Source organism: Procambarus clarkii, chromosome 56 (genome assembly GCF_040958095.1).
Source record: "Procambarus clarkii isolate CNS0578487 chromosome 56, FALCON_Pclarkii_2.0, whole genome shotgun sequence".
NCBI lineage: Eukaryota > Metazoa > Arthropoda > Malacostraca > Decapoda > Cambaridae > Procambarus > Procambarus clarkii.
This window is the reverse complement of record NC_091205.1, coordinates 22,193,316-22,217,899: the sequence shown is the minus strand read 5'-3', so window position 1 is coordinate 22,217,899 and position 24,584 is coordinate 22,193,316. Positions and strand designations below refer to the sequence as shown.

Sequence of the window (24,584 nt, the reverse complement as noted above, 5' to 3'; positions counted from 1 at the left end):
CGGCGGGTAGGCGGTTCCACGGGTTAATAACCCTGTGGATGAAGAATCTCATATTCTTAGTCCTACATTGTGGCGTGTTTGGGTTTGAAACCATTTCTCATTGTTTGTGTTACATCTGACCTGAAGAAAATATCCGGTAATATTTTAATTAATACAACAAAAATGAATTAAAATTCAATAAATTTGAATAATGAAAAATAATTAAAAAATGAATATAAATTATTATAATGTATCGATTATTTCTGAGTGGACCTAGAAACTTATTCGTCTAAATAAATAATCATTATCATCATTATGATTGACCCATTGTACCTTCTTGCGAATAAAATTATCGAGATCAATTGTGAACGCTAGCTAGCGCACACGTACAAGAGCGCCCAAAATGAACTCCTAAGACATGTGGAGACAGGCGTGTGGATTCTGACTTTTTTGTTTATATATATATATATACAAGAGTTCTTACAGTCTTGTACAGCCACTAGCACGCATAGCATTTCGGGCATTGTTTTTAATAATTAATATTACCTGTTAGGCGTTTACCCTTAATACATATTGTTATACATAAGTAACTTTTTTTTATCTACACTGTAATCTTTCATATGGAATAGGGTAGCAGGACATTGCTGTGTATACCTAAGCTTGTTAATAAAAACAAAATCACATAGTAAATGTAATGGGAATCTATCCTAAAATTGACCATAGTCTAGTTAGTGTTTTGTGCGTTGGATCACGTTCGTGGCCTAAGGGACCTGATGGCGGTGGTGCGAGTGTGTGGCTCCCTCACCCGCTGGCTCTGTGTCTCGCCTCTCACTGCCTCTCGGTACGTCTCTACACTCAAAATTAATAGAAACAAAGACCAAATTGTGTTTGCCAGTATAAAAATAAAATTATTAATTATTAAACCTAGCTGTCCAATCCTATCCACTCCAGGCTATGGAGTACTTTGGAAGTGTTCACAAACTTTTCGCACGAAGTTTATTTCGTTAACAAAAATTAGGTTATGAAGGATGTAAATACTGTCGGCATTCAGGTCATATATATGATGTACTCTATCCATGGTTACAGAGCACTTTATAGTTATAGGGTACAGTTTGTCTATTGGCAAACTGTCTTGGGTATAATTCATTGCGTTGAGGGACAGGAAGCCAGAGTGTATTCATACACGTTTGGCTTTTATCGAGGTCTCCCCTTCCCCCTTCAAGGTCGAATTATGGGCCCTGCCCAGGATGTAACCCCACAATAAGCTAACTTCTGAGGACCTACTCACTGCTAGGTGAACAGAGACATTAGGTGAAAGGAAATGTGCCAAACCATTTCTGTCCTGCCTGGGATTTGAATCCGGAATTCTCGATTGTGCGTTGAGAACGAACCCGACTGTACTACCGGGACCCTCCGACGATGTGACCTTAGAGTCCAAACCAAACAGTCATGTCGACAAAACCTGTTTTCTAATTGTAAAAATGTATGAATTGTTTGGTGAGGCTGTGTTAACTTAGGTTCAGTTTGATTGGGTTCATTCTAGACTCTCTTAGCAATCCTGGGTGGTACAGCAATGTTAGTTTAGTTCATTTATTATGCACCCCATACCCATCTTGTGGGCGGTAGTGGAAAGGGTTACAGAGGCACATAATGGACTCAGGGACTGAACCCCACAACAGCAATGGTAGAGCACATTGCCTATTGCCATGTTGAGAATGAGTTTGTATATTAACCAGCATGATAATTAATCATGTATGAAAACCTACAACTGTTTAGAGGTAGTTACCCGGATTGTACCGGGATGAGGTTCTGGGAGTTGTTCTACTCCCCAAGCCTGGCCCGGGGCCAGACTAGACGTGAGACCTCGGTCCAACAGGCTGTTGCTTGGAGCGGCCCGCTGGCCGACATATCTACTACAGCCCGGTTGGTCTGGCACTTCTTGAAGAAAACTATCTAGTTTTCTCTTGAAGATGTCCACATTTGTTTCAGCAATATTTCTTACAATCGTTGGGAATATGTTGAACAACCATGGACCTCTGATGTTCATACTGTTTTCTTTAATTGTGCTATGGCACTCCAGCCCTTCACTGGTTAGGTAGCCAAAAAATAGCCATCATATACAGAAGGTATTGATTGTTTTCAATTTGTGTTACAGTATTCTTGAAAATGTCGGTAACTTGAGGAAGCATCGAGTTAAGGATTCTTTACCTACACAAGGTGTTTTTTATTCCAAATTGCCCATAGCTTCTGTGATTTTAATATAATGTGAACATACTTGTTCAGATGCACTACAGGATTTTTAATAATAATAATGTACAGTATAGTTCAGTATATATTAAAAAAAAAAATTTGTGTTTAAAGTCGTAATCATATTGTGCTTATAAATGTTAATCTTAATTCAAAATATAAATGCATTAACAGTCTATTTTTCCTTTTGATTCTATTTATAGTTTTGTGTCTGTAGCATGCAAGCAAACAATTGCCGAGAGGCTGGGTCTTCCAGAACCTCCCAAACGGCCATCAACTGCATATCTGCGATTTGTCAAGCATCATCGAGAAGATGTCGAGAGAAAATTTCCCGAATTACCTTACAAAGGTTTTTTTCTTATTTATATTTGTAAATGCAGTAGCCATCTATTCTTAATACTTAATGTGTGATCTTTTCACTACCGTGTTGAAAGTGTTAATTTTTTGTCGTTGCATTTCTAGTAAAAAATACTGTAGTTACACAAATTTATAGAATGAAAAAATATTTCTGTAGTGGTTTTAGGTGCTATCACTTAAAACCATTTGAGTTTGTATGTAAGACTAGGGGTGTGTGGATGAGTTAGTAAGGTGATACAACCTTATAGATATTGAGCCAATATTTTTGTAATGACACTGATGTATGTGTGTGTATAGGTAGGTGAGGGAAATGGAGGATTACCTGATATTGTGGACTTTAGAGAAAAAAATTACCAGATTAACTACTGTGATGTTTTATGTGATGATACTACTGTGATGATTAACTAAAGTGATTTTGTGATGAATCACAAAAGATCCTGACTGTAATAAAGACTATTATATTATATTATAATTTATATATATATGCAGTGCAATAACAGTAAAAGCACTGTTTTCTTGATCTAAGAATATACAGTACAGTACGATAATTATCTTCTCACTAACACATTATCTGAATGCACCATATTTTTGAGTATAGTAAGGTTTCACACATTTTTATTATATAAATTTATCAAATTACACACTACAGGTATTGTTATCAGAATGATGATGATAATAGCAACATTCTGCCTAGAATTAGCGATGAGGATAGTATATCGTGTTGCATTTTGTGTCATCTATTGGCACAGCCTTCTAGTAGTGTGTGGGGTACAATGCTAACCTTGAATTTCATTACCACACCCACCAGAACTGCTTGGTGGTTCATAATGGTACAAGTAAATGTACATAGTTATATATATAAAGTGTGTATACAGTATAACAACAACAAAAATTTAATGTTGTATTGTTCTAAGTAAATAATATAGATGTATCTTAGTGACATGAATATATTTGAGCATTTTGATGTTCCACACATTTTGTTGTATACATTTCTCAAAACACACACACCCTATTGAATAATATTACTGAACAAAACGGGAAAAAAATCGGAAACATGTAAATACTGTACTGTAAATATATAAAATATATTTTCGCAGCAACTCCCATCTAATGGCTGGCTCGGGGCGACCACCCTAGGGCGTTTGCTAGATGAGCGCACATGATTCGTGATATCATCGTGAGACTTTCAGGCTTCACCACGGCCAAAGTAAGTCAAAATCCATTTTTGTCATTATTGCTGTATTCCCAAGATCAGGAAATGCATTTTAACAATATTAGAGTAAAAAATAATTGTTTCGAATTTTTGTATTTTATGCACACCAGTGTTGCATGCACCCTATGGGTTAAATCAAGTTACTTCTTTAAAGTTAAATCTTCAAAGAAATATTCCATAAAACATACGTTATCAGTTGAATATTCCATTTCCCAATTTAAACTCCTGGCACAAGCATTACAGGATAAGTGTGTGTGCAACAAAAAAGTAAATATTTTTTTTTCTATACTGGGTATTATTAAAATGATCTGCCTTGTTCATCAGAAAATTGCTTAAAAATTTGTAAGGCATTACTTTAGGTGTAGTGAGGTGAAGAAGTCCAGATGATGTCAGTGTGGAACATATACAGTATGTATCAGTAATACATGCACCATATTTTATTAGAACAATGAAATATCCCATTGTTTTGTTGTTATTCTGTTCACACAAACGCTATATGTAAATATCTACATGTCTATACACCATTATAAACCAGGAAATTCTGCCGGGTATAATAATCTTGGGACCAGTGTTTCATGTACAGAATAGTCTGGTGATGTGATGCACACCACCAGTCGAACATCTGAGGATGTGATGCACACCACCGATCTCGAACATCTGAGGATGTGATGCACACCACCGATCTCGAACATCTGAGGATGTGATGCACACCACCGATCTCGAACATCTGAGGATGTGATGCACACCACCGATCTCGAACATCTGAGGATGTGATGAACATCTGAGGATGTGGTACACACCACCAGTCTAACATCTGAGGATGTGATGCACATATGCCAGGGTTAATGGGGGATGTAAAAGGTTTTGCACATGTGCTATACCATATTGTACTACAAATTTCTTTAGCAATCTTTGTAAATATATGTAGATACATTTTAGTTTTCACTGTTAATTCAGTCATAATCTGTTAATGTCTCCTCTCTACTTTTGGCATTTTAATGATTTTCAGAATTACGCTTCAAGTTATCACGTATGTGGAGAAACCTTAGTGCTGTTGAAAAAGACAAGTGGATTCAAGAATATAATATAGATAAAGTTGCCTATAACATCAAGTAAGAATAATAAAGCTACCTATAACATCAAGTATATAAGAGAGATTTAAATGAAGGTGCCTGTAGCATCAAATAAGATATTTAATTCAATACTGTATACTTTACATTTTTCTGCAATGTTTTGTATGTATGTTAGTGATGCAGCCTTATTTTTTTCTTTATTTGAGGTGTGCAATTTACCCTCATCCTTTAAATTCATTATTATTATAGACTTTGGATGATCTAATACTGGAACCAAAGGTATTCAGAGATTGATCCTTTAAATAATAGCTAAAGTAAATTTAGATTTTACGGAATTAGTCTCTCACTTTTATTTTGTTCTTTGTTTAGGTATAAAGAATATTTGAAAATAACAACACCAAGGGATATTGAAAATATGAAAAATATGAGAAAGGATCTGGCAAGCAAAAAGGAAAAGCGTTACCAGCAGTTAAACAATAAGATTGAAAGTGAACAACTTGAAAAGCCTAGAGCACCTGGCAATGCTTTCATTTTGTTCCTGTCATCACTAGACTCGGCAGGCTTAACCAGAAAGGTATTTAAATGTTTGGTTATATAAGTTTGACTAATAAAAATCATTATAAAACTTAGGGTGTCATCCTCTAATAAGACTGAACAGGGAGAAGCAGTGACACCAATCTTTCCAGACCATCATTAAAAACAAAAAAGCTAACCAGCTGACCGGAAGCTGCCTTGCCCCATTCCCCATGAGTGGAGGAGGTGGGGTGAATGAACTTACACTAGTTTGAAGAAATTTCATTAGTTTGTTGACATTGTTGGGAAGAGTTCTTTCAGCTGTTCTCGAGGCTGTGGCCTGCAGTGGTCTGTTTTGTCTCACTGATTTTCTGAGTGCCCTCCCTGGTGGTGGCATAAATACTATACATAAATGCCTCCGCTCCTTGTGCCTCTCTGAGGGAGGCGAGGTTCTGGCGCTGATCCCCAGCAGGCCTATAGAACTCTGCAGCTGATATGACAGTGATATTATCAGTGAAAGTACAGCAGCTTCAGGGAGCCACTGGGGCTCACCCATAAATTGGCATTTCATTACTTTCATTGCTAGTTTCTTACACACTTTCATTATTTCTAATAATAAAGTTACTCCTTCATTTTATCCTTATTGCTTTCATCTATTTCTGGCCTCATAACTATTTCACTACCTGCATTCTTCACCTGCCACCTCCACTGTTTGCACATTTCATGAAGTCCTTAATTAAAATTTCCCTAACAAGACACGCCTACATATAAACAAGGTCGATAACTGAGAGCTGTTAAATAAACAATAGGAATAGGGGTGATAATGAGTGAATGTCTCTACTCTTACATAATTTGTTTAAATAATGTAATTGTAGAAATAAGGTTTTTAATAATGGTTTATTGGACAGAAAGGGAACAGTTGAAATAACATGGTACTGTATTTTTGTCAATTTATTAGATTCTTGCCGTTAGCCTCGGCTCTGAAGGGCTACAAAGAGGTGCAGTTCAGTGCATCAGTGCATTAAATCACGGACAATATTGACCATCAAATACAGCTTTGCCAAGACAGAATTCTTTGTTGTTATATATCTAAATCATTGCCAACTAGGTTATAAAATATTTTTAAGTGTAACAAACCATTAATTGGGAGAACTGCATGTGTGTATTCCCTAAAAACTAATGTACTGTACAGTATACTGTATATAAATAATGTCAAAAATAGTTTTCCTCCTTAACAATTAAGATTAGTATAACTGAAGCTAATGATATCCTTCTAGGAATTTCTGATAGAAGCCTCCAGCAAATGGCACAGTTTGACAGAAGAGGAGCAAAGACCGTTTGTTGAGAGAAGTAAACGAGAACGAGAACAGTATATGCATGAGCTGTCTGACTGGGAAGCCAAGTAAGTCGAGTTCTGATAAAATGCATAATGTGTGATTTGGTATCATATTTAAATGGTAATACTGGGTATTCTACATTATTTAGTAGTACTGTGGCCCCTAGCTGCACAGCAGTGCTGCGAGCTGCTGCTGCATGCTCCAGCCTTGGTCGCTCTCTCAGTACTGAGGCTCTCGCAGCCAATATGGATGTAGATGATTTTTTGTTTATTTAAAATGGTATCTGTTTTCTAGAGTCTGAGTTACAGGATGTAAGCCTCGTTTACCATTGGTAGTTTTGAATTGTTCCCTGTACCTAAAAAGTCTTAAGATGCAAAGCACACCATTGGTCTACTGTAGTACCTTGAAGTGCTGTGTGCAGTGCAGGGTTTATGGATATGTTTTTGACACCATGATTATATTTACCTAGACTAAAATATTGAAGGTTTGTTGAGTTAGTAAAACAGTAATACAGATGGTAAACATAATTTGATTGAAACTTACTGGAGATACCTGTACTTACATATTCTTTACATAAAACTACTCCCACTCCCACTTTAATTTCTGAACAAGACTTGGATGTTACAAACTTGTTACAATGAAACTTTCCCTTTTATGTCCGGGGAAAAGAGGGAGGGTGGGTGAGCAGCCTGTCCTTTTAAGGTTTCATATTGAACTGTCCTAGCTGAAGCTCAGAAAATACTCCCGATTTATTTTGATATATGAATAACACATTAGCAATGCAAAATATTATAAAATTTTACTTCTATTTAATTTGTTTTTTCTACATTTTCAGGATGGCCAAAGCTGGTAGATATGATCTTATTCGTCCTAAACAGCAGATAATGTACAAACTCTTTGAAAATCGACAAGAAGAACAAAAGGATTAGATGCACCATCGGTCAATATTTTTAAGACTACTGTAATGTAAAAAATAAACTGTAATACTGTACTTACTAGTTTTCCCATATTAAATAGAACTTTTTCTGGATCTTTTCCTTAGTAGCTTTCTCAGCTAATGCTCGGTACTGATCAGCCTTGACAGTGGCAGGTATCTGTGAATAGCTTACTGCCTCCTGGAGACAAGGTTCCTTGAAAACCCCTTGTTTCATTGACAAGCTAGGAAACTCGTGGGCATTACATATCAATCCAAATCGAGAAATATTTTGAAAAGTAATGGAACTACAAAACAACTCTTGAACAATAACTAAACTGGCACACAGTGATTCTCCACCAGCTGGACTACTGCTAAGTGCACCTCAATTTCTCCGCCTGACACTTGTAACATCAGGTCGTTCTGGTGCTTGCAGAGACTGATACTCAACTAACAGATCTAAGTGTTGTGAATTTCCTTTGATGATTGTCCGGCATAGGAGCTATATGGTCTACATTTCATGGACGTGTTAAGCGGTTAACATTGAATGTTTTGTTATTCCAGCTTCTTTGGCTTGATTTCAGAGCTACTTTTTCTGGGAGGGTTTTGGCATCGGTGGTACATGTGAAACTGTTTTACTTAATTTTTCTGGTACCACATTGGCTGTACCATCTGTTTAGTTATGAATGCAGTATATGTAAATAAAGTACAAGCTGCCAATGTTGATTACACCAGCAGAAGGCCATCATGACCTCAAAATGGAAAGTACTTTGAGTGAACCATGTCTTTAGATGCTATCATGAAATGGTGGAAGAGCAATAGCCAGTTCAGAACACAAATCCTTTTGTCTCTATGACTAACTAAACATTTTAAGGGGAATTTAGTAATAGACACTTGTAGATGTGTTTTGACTGATCTAGGCTTGTTCTCTTGAATCCTCTAAAAGGGTCACTCCAAATGATAGCAGGTTCAAAATCGTATTTACAACGATGTATGTTAGTGGGATATGATTTGATGAAGGTTTAGAGAACGAATTTAAGGATACTGTATTCCCATAAAGTGCGATATAATCAGAATGAGAATTAACAAATTAAAAAGGTTCAAAAGCCCCAGGTGAGGACAGAATTAAGTCTAAAGTCGTAAAGGAACAACTGGCAGATGAACTATACCTACCACTGAAACTCCTCCAGAAAATCTTTAAATGTGTAAATGTTGCCCTTATTTAAAAAAAAAATGCAGTAAGAGCATGGCAGAAAACTTACATCCAAACGTTTTGATTTTGCAAGCTCACGGAGAGAATAATAAGGAAGGGAGGCGGGGACGCTAATCCCCGTAAGCACCCAAAGGAGGGAATCATTCACCATCTCTTGGTGAACGGTCTAGTAAAATCAACGGAACGATGGGTTTGTTACACAAATCCTGCCTTATTTTTTGCTGCTCACATTTTTTTGGAAACTAACCAGCTACGTGCATTTAGACAGGATTTCTAGTATATGTAGTATATATGGACTTTGCTGAAGCTTTTGACAAGAAACTACAAGTACATGGAATATACGGTAGAATACTAGAATGGATAAAACAAAGAAAGGGTTGTCCTAACTTTTAACCAAAATTCATTAGTGCTATCGACTGGGGTCTTTTATTTACAGTGTGCAAACAGATTTAGTTTGACTGGGGATATCTGAGATTTATTTCTGGTGTGGTACGCATAGGTTCTATAACATTACAATGTAGAGTTTCAGATAAGGATTAGCATTTAGAAATAGTTTTGTACGTGTAAATAACACAAGAAATTAGTGACTGTTTAGAATTTTTAGGTATTTAAACTTAAACCTAGTCTAAGCGTATAGTAGTTTGTTGGTGGTTTATACTGGATTATCCATATACATGCGGCTCTACTTGCATGACAGTAGGGGTGCCAAATGAAATTGCTAGTTCCATTCACCTGGACTGTGAATTAAACTGAAATCCCATACCCATCCTGTGGGCGGTAGTGAAAAAGGTTAGAGGCACATAATGGGCTCTGACTGAACCCCACAATTGATTTAGCTACGCATGTTAGTCTTGATAAACTAGTTACAAAATTCAATGAACATCGTTAATTCAACAATAGGCTCGAGGCCGACCACAAATAAATTGTGTAGCATTTGTAGATTCATCTCTTAAAATATATTATAATAGTTTAATAGCATGTTGCGACGGCCAGCACAAGCCAGCTGTTAGAAATCCGCGCCTCAAGAACGCTTGCAAAAGTAAACAGTGCCTGCCTACTGCATCTGTTAGGGCCTCCTGGTTCACAACCTTGTCGCCCAGTGAACTCCTGTTTCGCCTGGAGGTCACCGGCTACACATTTATTGACAGTTAGGTTACGATATTTCTGTCTGGCATTCCTTTTCAAGAGAACGTTTTTGTCGCCTGGGGTTACGTGGAAGTTAATTATTTTTGTTTCTGATCAACTGGTTGTGTTTTGCACGTCAGGCTGCGTGCAACTGTATCGAACAGATTGGTTGAGGAGACCAGCAACCAGGTCTGGTCAGGAACTGGGCCGCGGGGACGTCGACCCACGGAATCAACAGGTAGGTAGTCCCGTTTTCTGGCTGGTTCTTCGGGCGGGGAGTTGGTGTCTGGTGCTGGATACTGGCTTTGCCAAGAGTTGGCGGATCTTGGACAGCTACTGTTTTTTTTTTTTTTTATAGATATATACAAGAGTTAGGGGTGACATGATAGAGGTTTACAAGTGGATGAATGGACACAACAAAGGGGATATTAATAGGGTATTAAAAGTATAAACACAAGACAAAACACGAAACAATGGGTATAAATTGGGTAAGTTTAGATTTAGGAAAGACTTGGGTAAAAACTGGTTCAGTAACAGGGTTGTTGATTTGCGGAACCAATTACCACATAACATGGTGGAGGTGGGGTCCCTCGATTGTTTCAAACGTAGGTTGGACATGCATATGAGTGGGATTGGGTGGTTATAAATAGGAGCTGCCTCGTATAGGCCAATAGGCCTTCTGCAGTTACCTTGTTCTTATGTTCTAAATGGCAGTGGCATATTGGTTCAGTAGGGTCTAAAGCAGTAGAAAAGTTTGACATGTCTGTGTTTGCTGTTCTTTGAAACGAACCCAATCCAACCCATCCTAACCCAACATCATCTCATCTAACCTATCCTAACCTTAACTTACCTAACCATAGTGTGTATGAGGTATGTGATGTCGTGATGATCTAAAATGGCACATAACAAAAGCAGCATACTGGGTTGTGGTGGAACTCTTAGCTCTATGGACTGGAAATTAATAATGGGACATTTTAAATAATGGGAGTTCAGAAAGTGGGACAAACTCTGTAACCCAAGATATTATTAGCTAGAGTCCAGAACCAGAAATATTGTATTTTGGATAGCTTTGGTTCCTTTTTTTCCCTTGGGGGTAATGATAAAATACATTGCAGTCTATATGCAGCTAGTTTCTTCCTTCTATCATTGCCTCCTGGTGGCAATTTGGAGAAATCCCCACTGCATTTGAGATGTGAAGATTATTTTGATTAAGCTAGAGAAGAGCTGGCTACTTGCCAAAGAGAGGGAGTTGCCAAGTGACCTGTTTTAAAAACTTTTCATCTACTGTATTCATGTTTTATTTATTTATATGTGTCATTATAGTTTAATTCTGATATGTTTAGTCAGTTATTGTAACTACTGTAATACCAAGTTCCTCTATTCCAGTTTTAGTGGCAATCATACACACATTGTGCAGTAGCGTGGGTACACAACAATGCAGGTACGCATATTTTATACTATACAATACCATAGACAGTGTAAATAACCACTGTATAGTTGCAAATATCACACTTGTTAGTTTTTGGATTGTGCATTAATTTGATATACTGTACAGTATTTTTTAAATATTGTATAGAATATTATTTTCCATGAATATACTATAATATATACAAAATGGAACTATATTTATTGCATTTTGAAGTTCTTTTTACAAAATCTTTAAGTAATTTATTACAATACTGTATATGTCTTAAGTGAATTTACAGTACTGTATTTATGAGAATTAGTTTTCAATTAATGTGTACTTTCAGTGTCAAAATGAGGATCTATGGGGCCCAGTTCCTTCACACACTAATCGCTCAGGAACAGACCCACTTGGTTTCGAAGACTCCTTCTCACCCCCTCAAGCAACTTCTGCTGGAGGAGGCAGCCACCAACTTTATGCAGAGAGTAAGTATTAATAAGTCACTTTGAATTGTCTTTGTTAATGAAAGTAAGCAAGTTTTATTTATAGTGAAAGATTTTTAGCCTGCTTGTTTATCTGTTGGTTACTGTATTAAATGGAAAAATGAAATATATATATATATATATATATATATATATATATATATATATATATATACATACACACACAGTATTAGTATAGTATGATACAGTACTGTACTAAAATTCATACATTCTTAATTCATAGTGAATGATGTACATTGTAGTGTGAATATAGCAAATGCATTTTTCATTGACATGTATGTTTAATATTTTGGATTGTTTTATAGCTGAAGAACACATAGTTATTAAAATAAAATAGTAAAAATTCTATAAAATTCAGATCCTTTTTTTGACCATGAAAGACTAGATATGTCCTGTAATATTTAAAGTTCCACTGATTCCATGTTTGCTATATTGAAACAAAATTCTGAAAGCTTTGGTTTCTCTCCTGGGTCTTGAAGTAAAAAGACGGGCATCACCCACTGACTGACACCCATGCTAGGAACCATTGAGGCCATGCTAAATTCCAAGACCTGAAAGATCTTAGTGATGAGAAATCTATTAAAGTTCTTAACCTGATAATTATCCCTCAGAATATGACATCAATAACATTTTTCATCTCACTACTACTAATCTAAAATGCATAGATTTGTTCCCCAACATCAGTAAACAATGTTACAACATAAAAAGAATTTTGTTATGCACACCAGGAAATCGAGCTAATTTTAAGTGTATAGTTAGGGCATTATTAATACAAATCTGTACTGGGTTTTGTAAAAAAAAACTTTGAGTAGGATTGGAGCTAGGCAAGTTCACCCTCTTGTTAAGTTCACTTTAATCTCTTTCCCATCCCATTTACCTTCTTCTGGATATCTGTTCGTGTTACACAAGATGTGACTGCACAGCTGACAGACTGTAACATGGCAACATACTTGGTAGGACTTGAGGCAGATTGAAGAGCTTATGTAAAGAGTTGTTGAAATTACAGTAGTAGTTATTTTTCCATATTGCGCACATAGCCTCAAGAGTAGCTGTGATTACCGAGAGTTATATATAGTGGTTTACTTGGCATTCTTTAGTACAGCTTGTGTGAATTTGATATTTTGCCCCCCCCCCCATGTTAATGTAATGAACCCACATACAGTATTACAAAATAGCCGACAATGTTTGGCACAGATTCTTGAAAGGGATGGCACATTGAAATCTCTGAATGGCGATCAATATAGTGTCAAAATTATTATCTTAGAACATGGGCCTAGGGAAGGAGACAATATTCCAAAAATCACCACCAATGACCAGATCTAACTCAGGAGTTGCTAAACTAGCCAAGAACTCTCCACAACCTTTGGGAAGAGAGCCACTGGTGGTCCTGTTAGTCCTTGCAATTAACATCAGAGGTGTTAGCAAATGAATTATGGGCGAGGCAGATTGAAGTGTACGTAACATACAAGTACTGTAGATTGGAAATCAGAAATTTGAATCAAACACTAAAGCAGAAATCCCCTGTGCAAGACTAAGTCTCAAGAAACACCAGTCTTATCCTGAGCAATTGTTGCTCTGTAGATTCTAGCTAAACTGATGTTTAAGGCACAAGGCAGTAGTCAGGGCTTGCCCTCTTCCTCAACTTGTTTACATCTAGTAGCAGTCGGTGTAGGCGAGTCATTGGTCTTCAGCTGTTTTAGAAGGATCCTTGTCAAATTTCAAGTGGTTAAGGTTGTTTGGAAGTGATTTTAAAGTTTCTTTGTATCAGAACAAGTGGTTCCCTCAGGGTGGATTAAAGTATACTCTTCACTGAGCTCCCTTCTCCTTATAGAAGGGGACAAGATTATTTGATGTGCTAACTTCTGCACTGTATAAATATACTAGTATTGTCATTATATTACACCTAAGGCATTCACCTCCAAAATCTATTTATTTTTGTAATTAATCATTTTTTTTAATCTAAACATTTATTTGGATAAAAATTATGGGTTATATTTATTTAGGAATATGTATAGTCAATGTTTTTGCTTAATAATTCCTCACTTTTACATGCAAAATTTTTGTCAGGTGACTACATTCCTCTCGAAGACTCTTCACAGTACTTAGCTGGACTTGAACGCAAATTAGCATGTGTTCAAGGTCGTTCAGATGTTGGCAGACAAACAGAGAGTAGCAGACTCATTGATGCTTTAGCAACCACAAGAGAAGACCATGCACACCACTTAATGAATACTCCTAACAACGTTGGCACCGATAGTGATGTAATTGAGCCCGATAGTGACCACAGTACATCTTTTACAGCTGCAACAGTGGATCCACAAGGTATATAAACTAGCATTAAGCATTCAGTCTTTTGCACTCTCATAGTTTGTTTTATTTGATTTGTCTGGTATCAATCAGGTATCAACAATTGACTTGAGAATGGTCCAGGACGGACCGAAACGTCGTCGTCCCTTCACCTTCTAGTGTGTGGTCTGGTCAACATACTTTAGCCACGTTATTGTGACTCATCGCCTGCGTCTGTTGTCAGTTTGTGCCTCCCTTTGCCATGTTTTCCCAGGTCGAGAGGTTGGCATGACTTTTGCAATATATACCTCATGCCCTGTTTTACAGCCAGTTTGGTGGTGGTAGTTCCCCGCTCATCTAAGGTTGGGGATGTTATGGAACCATCCATAGAGTCTGCTGCACAGTGTGCAGTTTTCCTAGGTGTTTGTTGGCTTTAGTTGTGTCAGTGTCTATCTCCACCATTCAGCCTGTTGGGTTGGTCATTGTTTTCATTTTGACTGTTAAGAGGTCAAGCAGATGCTTATTTTGTTGCATCTGTGCTTTCTGGCATTTTTTCGTCTTGGTTTTGGGTAGATAACTGATCCCTAGGCTCTCAATTAGTAGAGCACCCAATTCTGGCTCCTGGTAGATGAGGAGGATGTATCTTGGATGCTTGTAGAGGTAAGGTAATTATGAGAAGCACTAAACCAAGAAAAACTTAGTCAAGGCTTGGAGAGTTAATGGGGGCTCATCAGGAAAGCACATTTCATTACATTCATGAATGTAATTCATTACGTTTGCTGTTAAGTACTATCACATATTTCAATGTTCAGATGAAGATTTTTATACATTGTTAATTCTTAAAACAAAAGTTTCATTATATGTAGGAAGTTTATTTTCAGTAAAAATGTATGTTTATACATTTAGAGGAATTAAAAAATTAACAAATTTTGGACTGAGGCTTTTCATTTTCTAATGGAAATGCATTAAAAGTACATGTATATTTTCTTTCAAAATATAAACAGTATTATTCACTATTTCTATAGGTGCTTTGGGTGCTATGTTAAGGAGAGTGGCACCAAACAAAGTTGCACTTGCCCCTGAGGAGCTGTGTCGTCTCTTGGAGGCCGATATTCTTGCCAAGGCTCATGAAGCTCTCGATGAAGAGGCTCTAGCACCACACCTTCCCGTACATCAGTCCAAAACCTCTTTAGAAGAATGTTGTAATGAAGAGGTTAAATCAGCAGATAATGGCACAGAAATTAATTTAGATAAAACAAAATCTCCAGCTGTAACAGCAGCAAAATCTCCATTTGATCTAAAAGAACCATCATCAGATGAAGGTGAAAAATAGATGATAGCTACTAGTGTGAATAATTGATATAAATGTTAGGATTAAATTATCATGTAATTGCAAATGCCTCTTAGTTCACAGTCTCAGGACTAATATGCATCTTAAAATACTTAATAATTGGAAATTCATATCAAAGCAATAGAATTCTTTTGCAATTGATAAGTTGCAATAATCTGGCTAAAATATGATTTAACAATTGTGGTTAATACATAACTTAACAAAAAGGTTAAGGTACAACTTTCACCTTTTAATTAAAATTGAAGCATTATTTTCATATAACCAAATTGAAATTATATACATGCTCTAAAATAATAAATGGGGATACAGCACTACTGCATATCAACATCAGTCACTGACTGAGAAGTTGTAATCCACAAAATTGTGTTGGGCATTAAGTTGTGACAGTAGGTCTTTGTAATAGAGCATAAAAAGATTGGTTGGTAGTTGTAGTGGCACTTGGAAGTGGGAAAGACAGTAGTTATTCATTTAAACTTAAAAAAAAAAAAAAAAAAAAAAAAATTATGGCTTTATAGCGATTTTACATTTCCCACACCCCAGCTTTGATAAGATAATTGTGGTTTAAATAATTTGTTTGCCCCCAATGAATAATTTGAAATGTTTCAGAGCCTTTGTTATATATAATTTTATTACAAAATATATATTAATACTTTAATATATTTTTTATATTCCTACTTTTAAATGCATGACAAAGACACTAGAATTTCTTGTGAAACAATGTCAGTGTGAATGAAAAATAAAGCGAGGCGAATCACTTAATTAACACTATTGCATCCAGTTAATGGTATCGACGTCCTAAAATCAATACACATTCAGTGGAGCCTTGGTTTTCGATTTTTTCAGTTCTCGAGCTCAATTTCTTCGAAAAATTCAACTCGTTACTCTATTTTTGTTTTGGTGCTGAAGTTTATTGATATTGTACATGTATGGGTCAACGAGCACGTGGTTCTGTTCTGCTAGGTGAGGGGCAGGACGAGGCGCAATCAGTTTATCCCACCACCTAGTGATGATCACACTTGAATATTGTATTTGGGAGGACAACAGGATGGATTGATAGATGGGGGGACTGGATGGTGGAGGGGGACAGGATAGATGGCAGGTGAGTGGGACGGGGAGACTGGTTGGGGGATGCGGGAAAGAAAATCTTTCAGAAATACCTGCCCTAGAATCATGTAAGGAAAGAACACATGGAGGGAGAGTGGGTGGGCAGGTGAGAATGAGTGAATGGATGAGTAGCAGGGCAGGCGGCATAGTGGGTGGGCGTGCAGGCAGCAGAACAAGCGGGTGGCAGATAGTAGACTAAGGAGGTGGCTGGCAGGAAACGGTGGGTAGGGGTGGCATGAGAGGGCGAGCTTCTGAATAGGACGGGTGACAAATAGGTCACCCCCTGGTCCCTCCAAGACCCCACCTCCCATCCTGCACACTGGACCCTACCCACTACCTCCATCCCCTACACTGGACCCCCTCAGCTGTACCCCTCCCAGCCATATCTGGACAGTAACTGGAGAAACTAATATGGTGGGCTGCCTTACTACCAGCTGTTGAATCGGGAGGCAGACTTTCTGAGCACATGACATTAAACTCTTATTGTTTACTGACTGGTTGCACCTGTAAAAGCCTGACTGACTATGAATACATGACTGACCATAAATGCCTAACCAGTTGCTACCACAACTCTGAATGCTTGACTGCCTTTGGTTATGACTGCCTGTGACTGGTCTTGACTGTGAATGCTCAAGTGACATGTTGTGACTAACTGACTGGCTGCCACATAAGAAGCAGTGAAATGTGTGAAAGGAAAATCTGGAACCAGTGATGCAGATATGACAGCATTTAAGGCAAGCAGGACACGGTCCTTCTAAACACTCGCCACCTCCTCCCCCCTTCCCATACACCAACACTGCTCCTCCCTCCTCACTGTCTCCCATACACCAACTAGTCCCCCCCAGTAAAGGTAAAGTGCAGTTAAATGTTCACTTATTTTATTTATGGTTTATATTTATACCCAACTATTTTCTTTATGAAAAATATTAGTAGTATTCTGTATAAAATGTATTTTTAAGTTAATATTTTTGGGTGTGTGGAACAGATTAATTCAATTTACATTATTTCTTATGGGAAAATTTGTTTCAGTTTTTGATGCATCTATGGGAACGGATTAAAAACAGAGGCACCATGGTAGTTATCCGGAGAACAGCAGTGCAGTCCAAAATTAAAATATTTGTAAACATTCCATTTATTATCCGATTATTATGGGGTTTGTTTTAAAATGCACTCCAACATTTTCTATTCTGTGGCCATACATAATGCCTTTGTGTTATACAAGTACTACATAACTGATACCAAAAAATCATTTGTACTCATTTCTTCAGTTCCACGAAGTAGTCATTTGGTCACTAGTGTACTGCGAGTATGAGGATTCACTTTTCAAAAATAACATCATCATATATGCTGGTGATAAAAACGAGGATGATAGCAGTTCTACTAGTGACAATGTTACAACACCCGGACCATCATGTGTGAGGCGGCCACTATTCTTTACTTTATGTACTTTATCTTACAGTATCGGTAATGTTCTTATATGTAAATATTTCTATAGAGCATTCTATTGCAAACAATTTGATACCTAATTGAATGACATAGCACGAAAATTGAGGTAAGAAAGGTGGGGAAAAAAAAGTATAAATATCGCTCGCCCTACCTTGGGATGTGCATCGGCCAGCCCGCCGGGGCAGCGAAAGTGTTAAAAAAAAAATGCGCATCTGAATTATGGTTAAAATGGGTTGAGGTGACGATGTGAAGATGAATCATGTATTTAAAAATAATTCCGTCCCTTTTTCTGATGGAAAGGAAAGGATTACCATAGATCTATGCATGCTTTCAGTGTTGACTTGTATGAAATAATGCATGTACAGGAAAAGGAGCAAATGGTTTTTGATCCCAAACTAGAGTACCAAACATTTGTCTTTGGCTCTTGTATTAAGGACAATGCAAGACAAGCTCACAACCAAGATATATAAGGACCACGTACTGTATCTCAAGGTACAGTGGGAGCATAGTGATCACAATGAGATTTCACATCTGTTGAGTCAGTAGACTAAGGTTATATAGAAAATATGATAATTAAACGAAGGAAATCATTAAACTGCATCTCATACCACAATTTTGTTCACTGTGTGCAGTTTTTATTGACTTCGAATATTTTAATATATATATAGCTCTTGCACATTAATACTTCTCAGAGCAGTATTTTTAAAATACTAGGCCTCAATATTATTTACTTTTGTCATTAATGCATGAAAAATTGTCAAGTGCAATGCTAATTTTTAATGAAAATAAAATATATTTAACATTAATAAAAATTACATAATATAAATTGTCATTATATTTTGGTCTTACAGTATATACAACAAATTCTTCTTATTAAAATATGACTTATGCCACTTTAGTCTAGATCATAGATATGTACCTACAATATACAGTATTAAAAATCTAAAGTTCTAGATCATGTGTACAAGTTTTCCAAGAATTACTATATTATGCCACTTTAATCTAGATCATATCTATATGTACCTACAATGTACAGTATCAATTTAAAATTCTAGATTATGTGAACAAGTTTTCAAGAAATACTGTATCACAATTCCTTTGCTTTTTTAAGTGGAGGTTCATCAACTGTATCTGAGCCCTTAAGCAAAATTTCTAATGGTAATTGTACACTTACACGCATCATTGACTTTTTGGGGGCTACATCTCGTATATTTACCACCTCCTGAACGTATTTCCGAAGACCTCCAAAATCGTTAGATTTCGTTTTAATGCAATTTGAATTTTCTTCAAAGCTCGTGTGATCATCAATTGAACTTTCATCTGATAGCTGATTTCCTTTGTTAGAGACTCCCAGACAATGAGTAGGATACCCAAGTTTTTCAGCTACCATGCTTATGGCAAGGTCTTCCGTTGCCTCACTTGCAAACATGTATACATGAACCAGCGGTAAAGCTGGACTTTGAGGTAAATCTATATTTCTGAAAAGGCCTACAAATGCTGGGAGGAATTCAACTGCCATAGCCGGGAGATTCATGGTAATGTGAACATCACCACAAAAACTTTTATCTTGCCACTTTGCCAAGAGGTCATCTTTCAGCACCGTCTTGATGAATTCATGTCCATCTAGGTTATAGCATTTAACTTTGTCCGTCACTTTATTTTGTTTACAATTAACCAATAAAGCATAATACGAATCAGGATTAAGATCATTGGCCAAAACAAGACACTTCTTCCGTCCTGCAGGAATGGCAAATGGTCCTATACCTGCCATAACATCGTAAAGAATGTCACAGTTTTTTAGCTTTTTCAATATACGTTCATGTTCAGTAGACAGTCTAGGATTCCAGTACACTTTTTCAAAGTCCATTGAATAAGTGCAGCCATTTTCTTTAACCGTAACATGCATGTCTCCACTACCTGCCAAAGTTTCCATCTGAAAGTTTCTGTAAGTAGAATTAATACTACTTGTTTTGTTAACAACTAAACAAATACCAGAGATTTTATCCAAATACACTTGTCCAATCAAGTGTTTATATGGTAGCATGTGTTCACGAAGGTTGAGGTGAAGGACGTGTCCTATTAATGAGTAGCTTTGGGCCCCTTCTTGATTTTCTGGAAGTACAGCCTTCAAAATAGCTTCAGCTTTCCAGTTTTCATATTTTAGAGTAATTTCTTTGTAATTAAATGTGGCTTCTATACCACAAGTATTCATCAAAACTCCTTGAACATCTTCAAAACTTCTCACTAACAAAGGATTAAGGAGAAGTACCTTCTTGTCTGGATCATTTTCATCATCCATAACACACTTAAATTTCTGGAACTTCAACAAATACTTTTTAAGGCATTTGTGTGCTTTGTTTATTTCACTGTTTTTAACTACCAAACAAGGAACACTGATTTTAGACTGGAATAATTTTTTATCAAGTACAGTCATTCCTCTAACTATTGCTGGAGGTGAAAGGAGACTTTCATCCATTATTTTCCCAAGTTTGTCTAAAGTAGCACTGAGCTTTAAATATGGATTAAGCTTAATAATGTTCTCTGTATTTTCAGTGCAATGTAAAACCGAATTTATATGAATAAACTTTTTGGATCTATATTTTACAACGGAATGTGATGCAAACACTGCAAAGTCAAATAACCTCAAACCAATATACCATTTGGCAGCACACCTGTAAGGTTTTGAGATACAGCAGATATGCCGGAGAGCGCTGAAATAAAAACAACCTAACGTTAATTGTGTTTACATTTAAATATACAGCACTATACCTATCTTTATTGAACCAACCCGTCCTCTAACAAATAATGTCGCTTTTTGCTCGTATGTGCTACGGCCAAAAATTACCATATTAGAAAGTGGAAATTCATTTTCCCAAATGAAATGTACCCAAAGCAGCAAGTTTTGGGTCCTCTGGTAAGTTAGTAGAGCAGCAAGTTCTAAGGTTTCAAAACTTCACAAAAACTGTTAATTTAAAGTGTCCTCTCCTAACCTAACAAACTTACCCCGAGACCCCACCCAAAACAGTAAACGGGACAGTACGTCACTTTCGCGAGCCACATCCATTTTCTAGTATGGCACTTTTTAGCCTTAGTGTGCATACAAGCAAAAAGTGAAGTTATTTGTAAGAGGACGGGTTGACTGAACACCAGAAGCTTTTTTTTTTTTAATATAAATACATAACAGTAATTATTCAAATGCATAGAAGTAAAATATTATAATTAAAAGTCAACTAGATGTTAGCTCAGCAAGGGAATCGTCCTTCAACTTACCATTATATAAAATATCTGGACAATGAATTTTTCTGACTACCTGCCATGATTCTCAACCCATTTGTTAAGATAGCACTTGGGTGTAAAAAACCAGCATTGAATGTAATTAAACTCCTCTTTCCAGTAAAGCCTTGGTGGTTCCCTGAAGCTATCTGACCGTGATGGTTCCCCCTACAGTGCCACATCACCTATAGGAGTCATGTATGGCCTACCAGGGACCAGAGCCAGAACCTGGGCCCCCTCACAGAGACACAGGTAGCAGGAAATTGTTACAATCACCCCTCACTGAGAAAACACTCAAGACATAAGCAAAGCAACACAGATAACTGAAAGGTTCACAGAAAATGAAACACTGAAAAATCCAAATGACTACACTAGTGATTCACTTGGATCCAAATCAATCACTAAAAATTAGCTCAAATTTCCTAGTTGTGAATGGCCACCTATTGGTGGCAGCACCATGAGAGTTCAAGTTTTTCTGCCAGCTCTGAGTCACCCCAGAGATTGATAGGAGACAAACCAATGAACCTGGTAAGGGAAGAATGTGAATCAGGAAGCCACCAAGGCCCTATCTGAAAGTAGCATTTTAATTACATTCAATGCTAGCATTTTGAAGGAGCCCCATGGTGGCTCCCTGAAGCTATCTAGCAACACAGAAGAAGGAAAACATGGGACTTACGAGAAGAGTGGCAATGACATTCACAAAGACAAGACACAGACAAGACACCAAGACAGGAATCTTCGCCCAGGCAAACAGAAGCCCAAGAGAGACCAGGAACATTGACAACAAACTTTGAAATTTTTAGCCTGTATAATGCATTACTAAAAGTTCCAGTGGACTACAAACCAATATTCCTTGACCATCTCAGTAAAAATGCTACTCTAATAAACAAGACTAAAACAGTGTTAAGGCACTGTATAACATACACAAATATCTTTCTCCTGTCAACACTCAGTTACATACTCATCATCTGTACAAAATAGCACGTAAACTCACCAAAGCATGTTAGCTGAAAACTGTTACTTCATACTGTGTTGCTGGCCTTATCTACCGTTTCTAATGCAGTTCTCATTATTTGAAGTGAATTTATTCCTCACCTGTAAACAATCTAAATAACAGTATTTGCATTAAAAAAAAAATAAAAAGTTTAATACAATACTTAATTGCCTTCAGGTTACTTAAGATACAAAAGCATCAATGAAAATTCCCCCATCCTGGCAAAAATGACAAAGTTGTTCATAAACTGAAGGGTCTCAGTAGTACTGTTGGGTTCATTCATGACTCTCAGTCAGTAATCCTGGGTTCGAATTCCAGGTGGTGCAGAAATTAGAGTTTCCTTTTACCTAATTTTTCTGTTCACCCAGCAATAAATAGGTACTGTACCCAAGAGTTGGTCAACTGTTGTGGAGTTGCATCTTGGGGAGGGTCAGTAGTTCGAACTTTGGGGTAATTTGGGCAATTCAAACTTTGGGGGTAATTTGACCTGAATATAAGTCAAATGTATATACAGTACATAAAACAATTAAGTGGATATAGACTGCCAGTCCCTGACAAAACAAAAAAATTCTTTGTTGGATCAGGGGTTACTTATCCAACAGGAAGTCATCTGTATTTTTCCAGAGGTATAAGAGTGTAACAAGAGACTTCAAGCTAGGCACCCCACAGGGAGGTGTCCTCAGTCCTACCTTGTTTAATATCTTAATAAACATGCTGTTAAACTCTGTATCGAGCAAACCCAACGTGCTTTAGCTATGCTGATAATATGATACACACCACTGGGTATGCTAACATGCAGAACACTCTTAACTCTGTACTTGACTCATGTCAAGATCTAGGTTTAGTCATCTCAGCAGAGAAAACAAGATACTAAATCGGTGCCCACCTAACCTAGGCAGGGAGGCCCATACGAGGCAGCTCCTATTTATAACCACCCAATCCCACTCATATACGTGTCCAACCCACATTTGAAACAATCGAGGGACCCCACCTCCACCATGTTACGCAGTAATTGGTTCCACAAATCAACAACCCTGTTACCGAACCAGTATTTACCCAAGTCTTTCCTAAATCTAAACTTATCCAATTTATACCCATTGTTTCGTGTTGTCTTGTGTTGATACTTTTTAATATCCTATTAATATCCCCTTTGTTATGTCCATTCATCCACTTGTAAAGTCTATTATGTCACCCCAAACTCTTCGCCTTTCCAGTGAATGCAATTTAAGCTTTGTTAATCTTTCTTCATATGAACGATTTCTAATTTGGAGAATTAACTTTGTCATCCTACCCTGGACACGTTCAAGTAAATTTATATCCATTCTATAGTACGGCGACCAAAACTGAACTGTATAATCTAAATGGGGCCTAACCAGAACAAGATATAGCTGAAGAACAACTATCATCATTACCTAGCCTCAGAACTTTACATTTATCAGAATTTTGAATGTAATGCTAATAAATGAACTAAAACTAGAATTTGTTGTTGTTTACGTGTTGGCTATTGTTGTTTCCTCAAAAAATTCAGCTTGACAAAATCGTATGGTCAAATAAAGGGGAAAGGGGGGGGGGGGCGGTCCTTCGAAAGCCACCCAGACTACTAAGAACATAAGAATAAAGGTAACTGCAGGAGGCCTATTGGCCCATACGAGGCACCTCCTATCTATAACCACCCTACTAGTGAGATGGCGAGCCTCGGAAAGACAGGAAATAAGTGTACATCACCTGCGGTAAGTTGTCACGGATGACCCCAAGGTTCAACAGTGTATGGAGGCAGACGTACCTGTGTAGTCAGCCGCTGACAGCAAAGTGTCTTGTCGATAACTTCACAAGCTGCAGAGTGTTGTGATCTCCATGTTGTTGCTCACTGGGTTATTATTTGCCAAATTAGATCATAACATCTTTAAATGCCTGCACGTGCGGCTAGTTTACACAATATGGAGATGCTTGTCTCGTCGGGCGGTTGTGTAGCGATTCACTGGTTCAGTTTTCTGTGATGATCAGCCAGCCGAAGCTCATTCGTTTAGTAAAAATAAAAAAGAAAGAATTACACAATAATAATTTGTATTTATGCAAACGTACATATATGGTATTTTGTGGTTCTAATAGTATGCCATCTGTACTGTTCCAATGCCTTTGAGTGTAGCAAGAGTCTTTGAACATCCCACAGTGAGGTGTCCTAAGAACATAAGAACAAAGGCAACTGCAGAAGGCCTATTGGCCCATACGAGGCAGCTCCTATTTATAACCAC

The 24,584-nt window shown here is 37.2% G+C and overlaps 3 protein-coding genes across 7 annotated transcripts; 2 read left to right on the top strand and 1 right to left on the bottom strand.

Moving 5' to 3' along the window:
- Positions 1–693: 693 nt before the first annotated feature.
- LOC123770731 (high mobility group protein B3) lies at positions 694–7,710 on the top strand. Its single transcript, XM_045762862.2, has 6 exons — positions 694–820; positions 2,430–2,575; positions 4,806–4,908; positions 5,239–5,443; positions 6,660–6,784; positions 7,555–7,710. Exons 1-6 carry the CDS (start codon positions 753–755, stop codon positions 7,646–7,648), a joined length of 741 nt encoding a protein of 246 aa, XP_045618818.2. The 5' UTR covers positions 694–752; the 3' UTR covers positions 7,649–7,710.
- A 2,130-nt stretch (positions 7,711–9,840) lies between these two features.
- LOC123770733 (coiled-coil domain-containing protein 32) lies at positions 9,841–16,170 on the top strand. 2 transcript variants are annotated; one of them, XM_045762866.2, is made up of 5 exons: positions 9,841–9,992; positions 11,357–11,411; positions 11,722–11,860; positions 13,946–14,200; positions 15,190–16,170. In XM_045762866.2, the coding sequence occupies exons 2-5, from the start codon at positions 11,406–11,408 to the stop codon at positions 15,495–15,497; spliced, it is 708 nt and encodes a 235-aa protein (XP_045618822.1). In that variant the 5' UTR covers positions 9,841–9,992; positions 11,357–11,405; the 3' UTR covers positions 15,498–16,170. The 2 variants fall into 2 exon arrangements, with proteins under 2 accessions (XP_045618822.1, XP_045618821.1); XM_045762865.2 differs by having other exon boundaries at positions 9,867–10,208.
- Positions 16,171–18,650: 2,480 nt separating this feature from the next.
- Positions 18,651–24,473, bottom strand: LOC123770729 (tRNA (guanine(37)-N1)-methyltransferase). Of its 4 annotated transcripts, none has more exons than XM_069305867.1 (3): positions 24,058–24,473; positions 22,333–22,433; positions 18,651–20,776 (listed from the first exon to the last, which is right to left on the bottom strand). In XM_069305867.1, exons 2-3 carry the CDS (start codon positions 22,338–22,340, stop codon positions 19,153–19,155), a joined length of 1,632 nt encoding a protein of 543 aa, XP_069161968.1. In that variant the 5' UTR covers positions 22,341–22,433; positions 24,058–24,473; the 3' UTR covers positions 18,651–19,152. The 4 variants fall into 4 exon arrangements, with proteins under 4 accessions (XP_069161968.1, XP_045618812.2, XP_045618811.2 ...); XM_045762856.2 differs by having other exon boundaries at positions 22,333–22,444; positions 24,116–24,473; XM_045762855.2 differs by having other exon boundaries at positions 24,116–24,473.
- Positions 24,474–24,584: the final 111 nt, after the last annotated feature.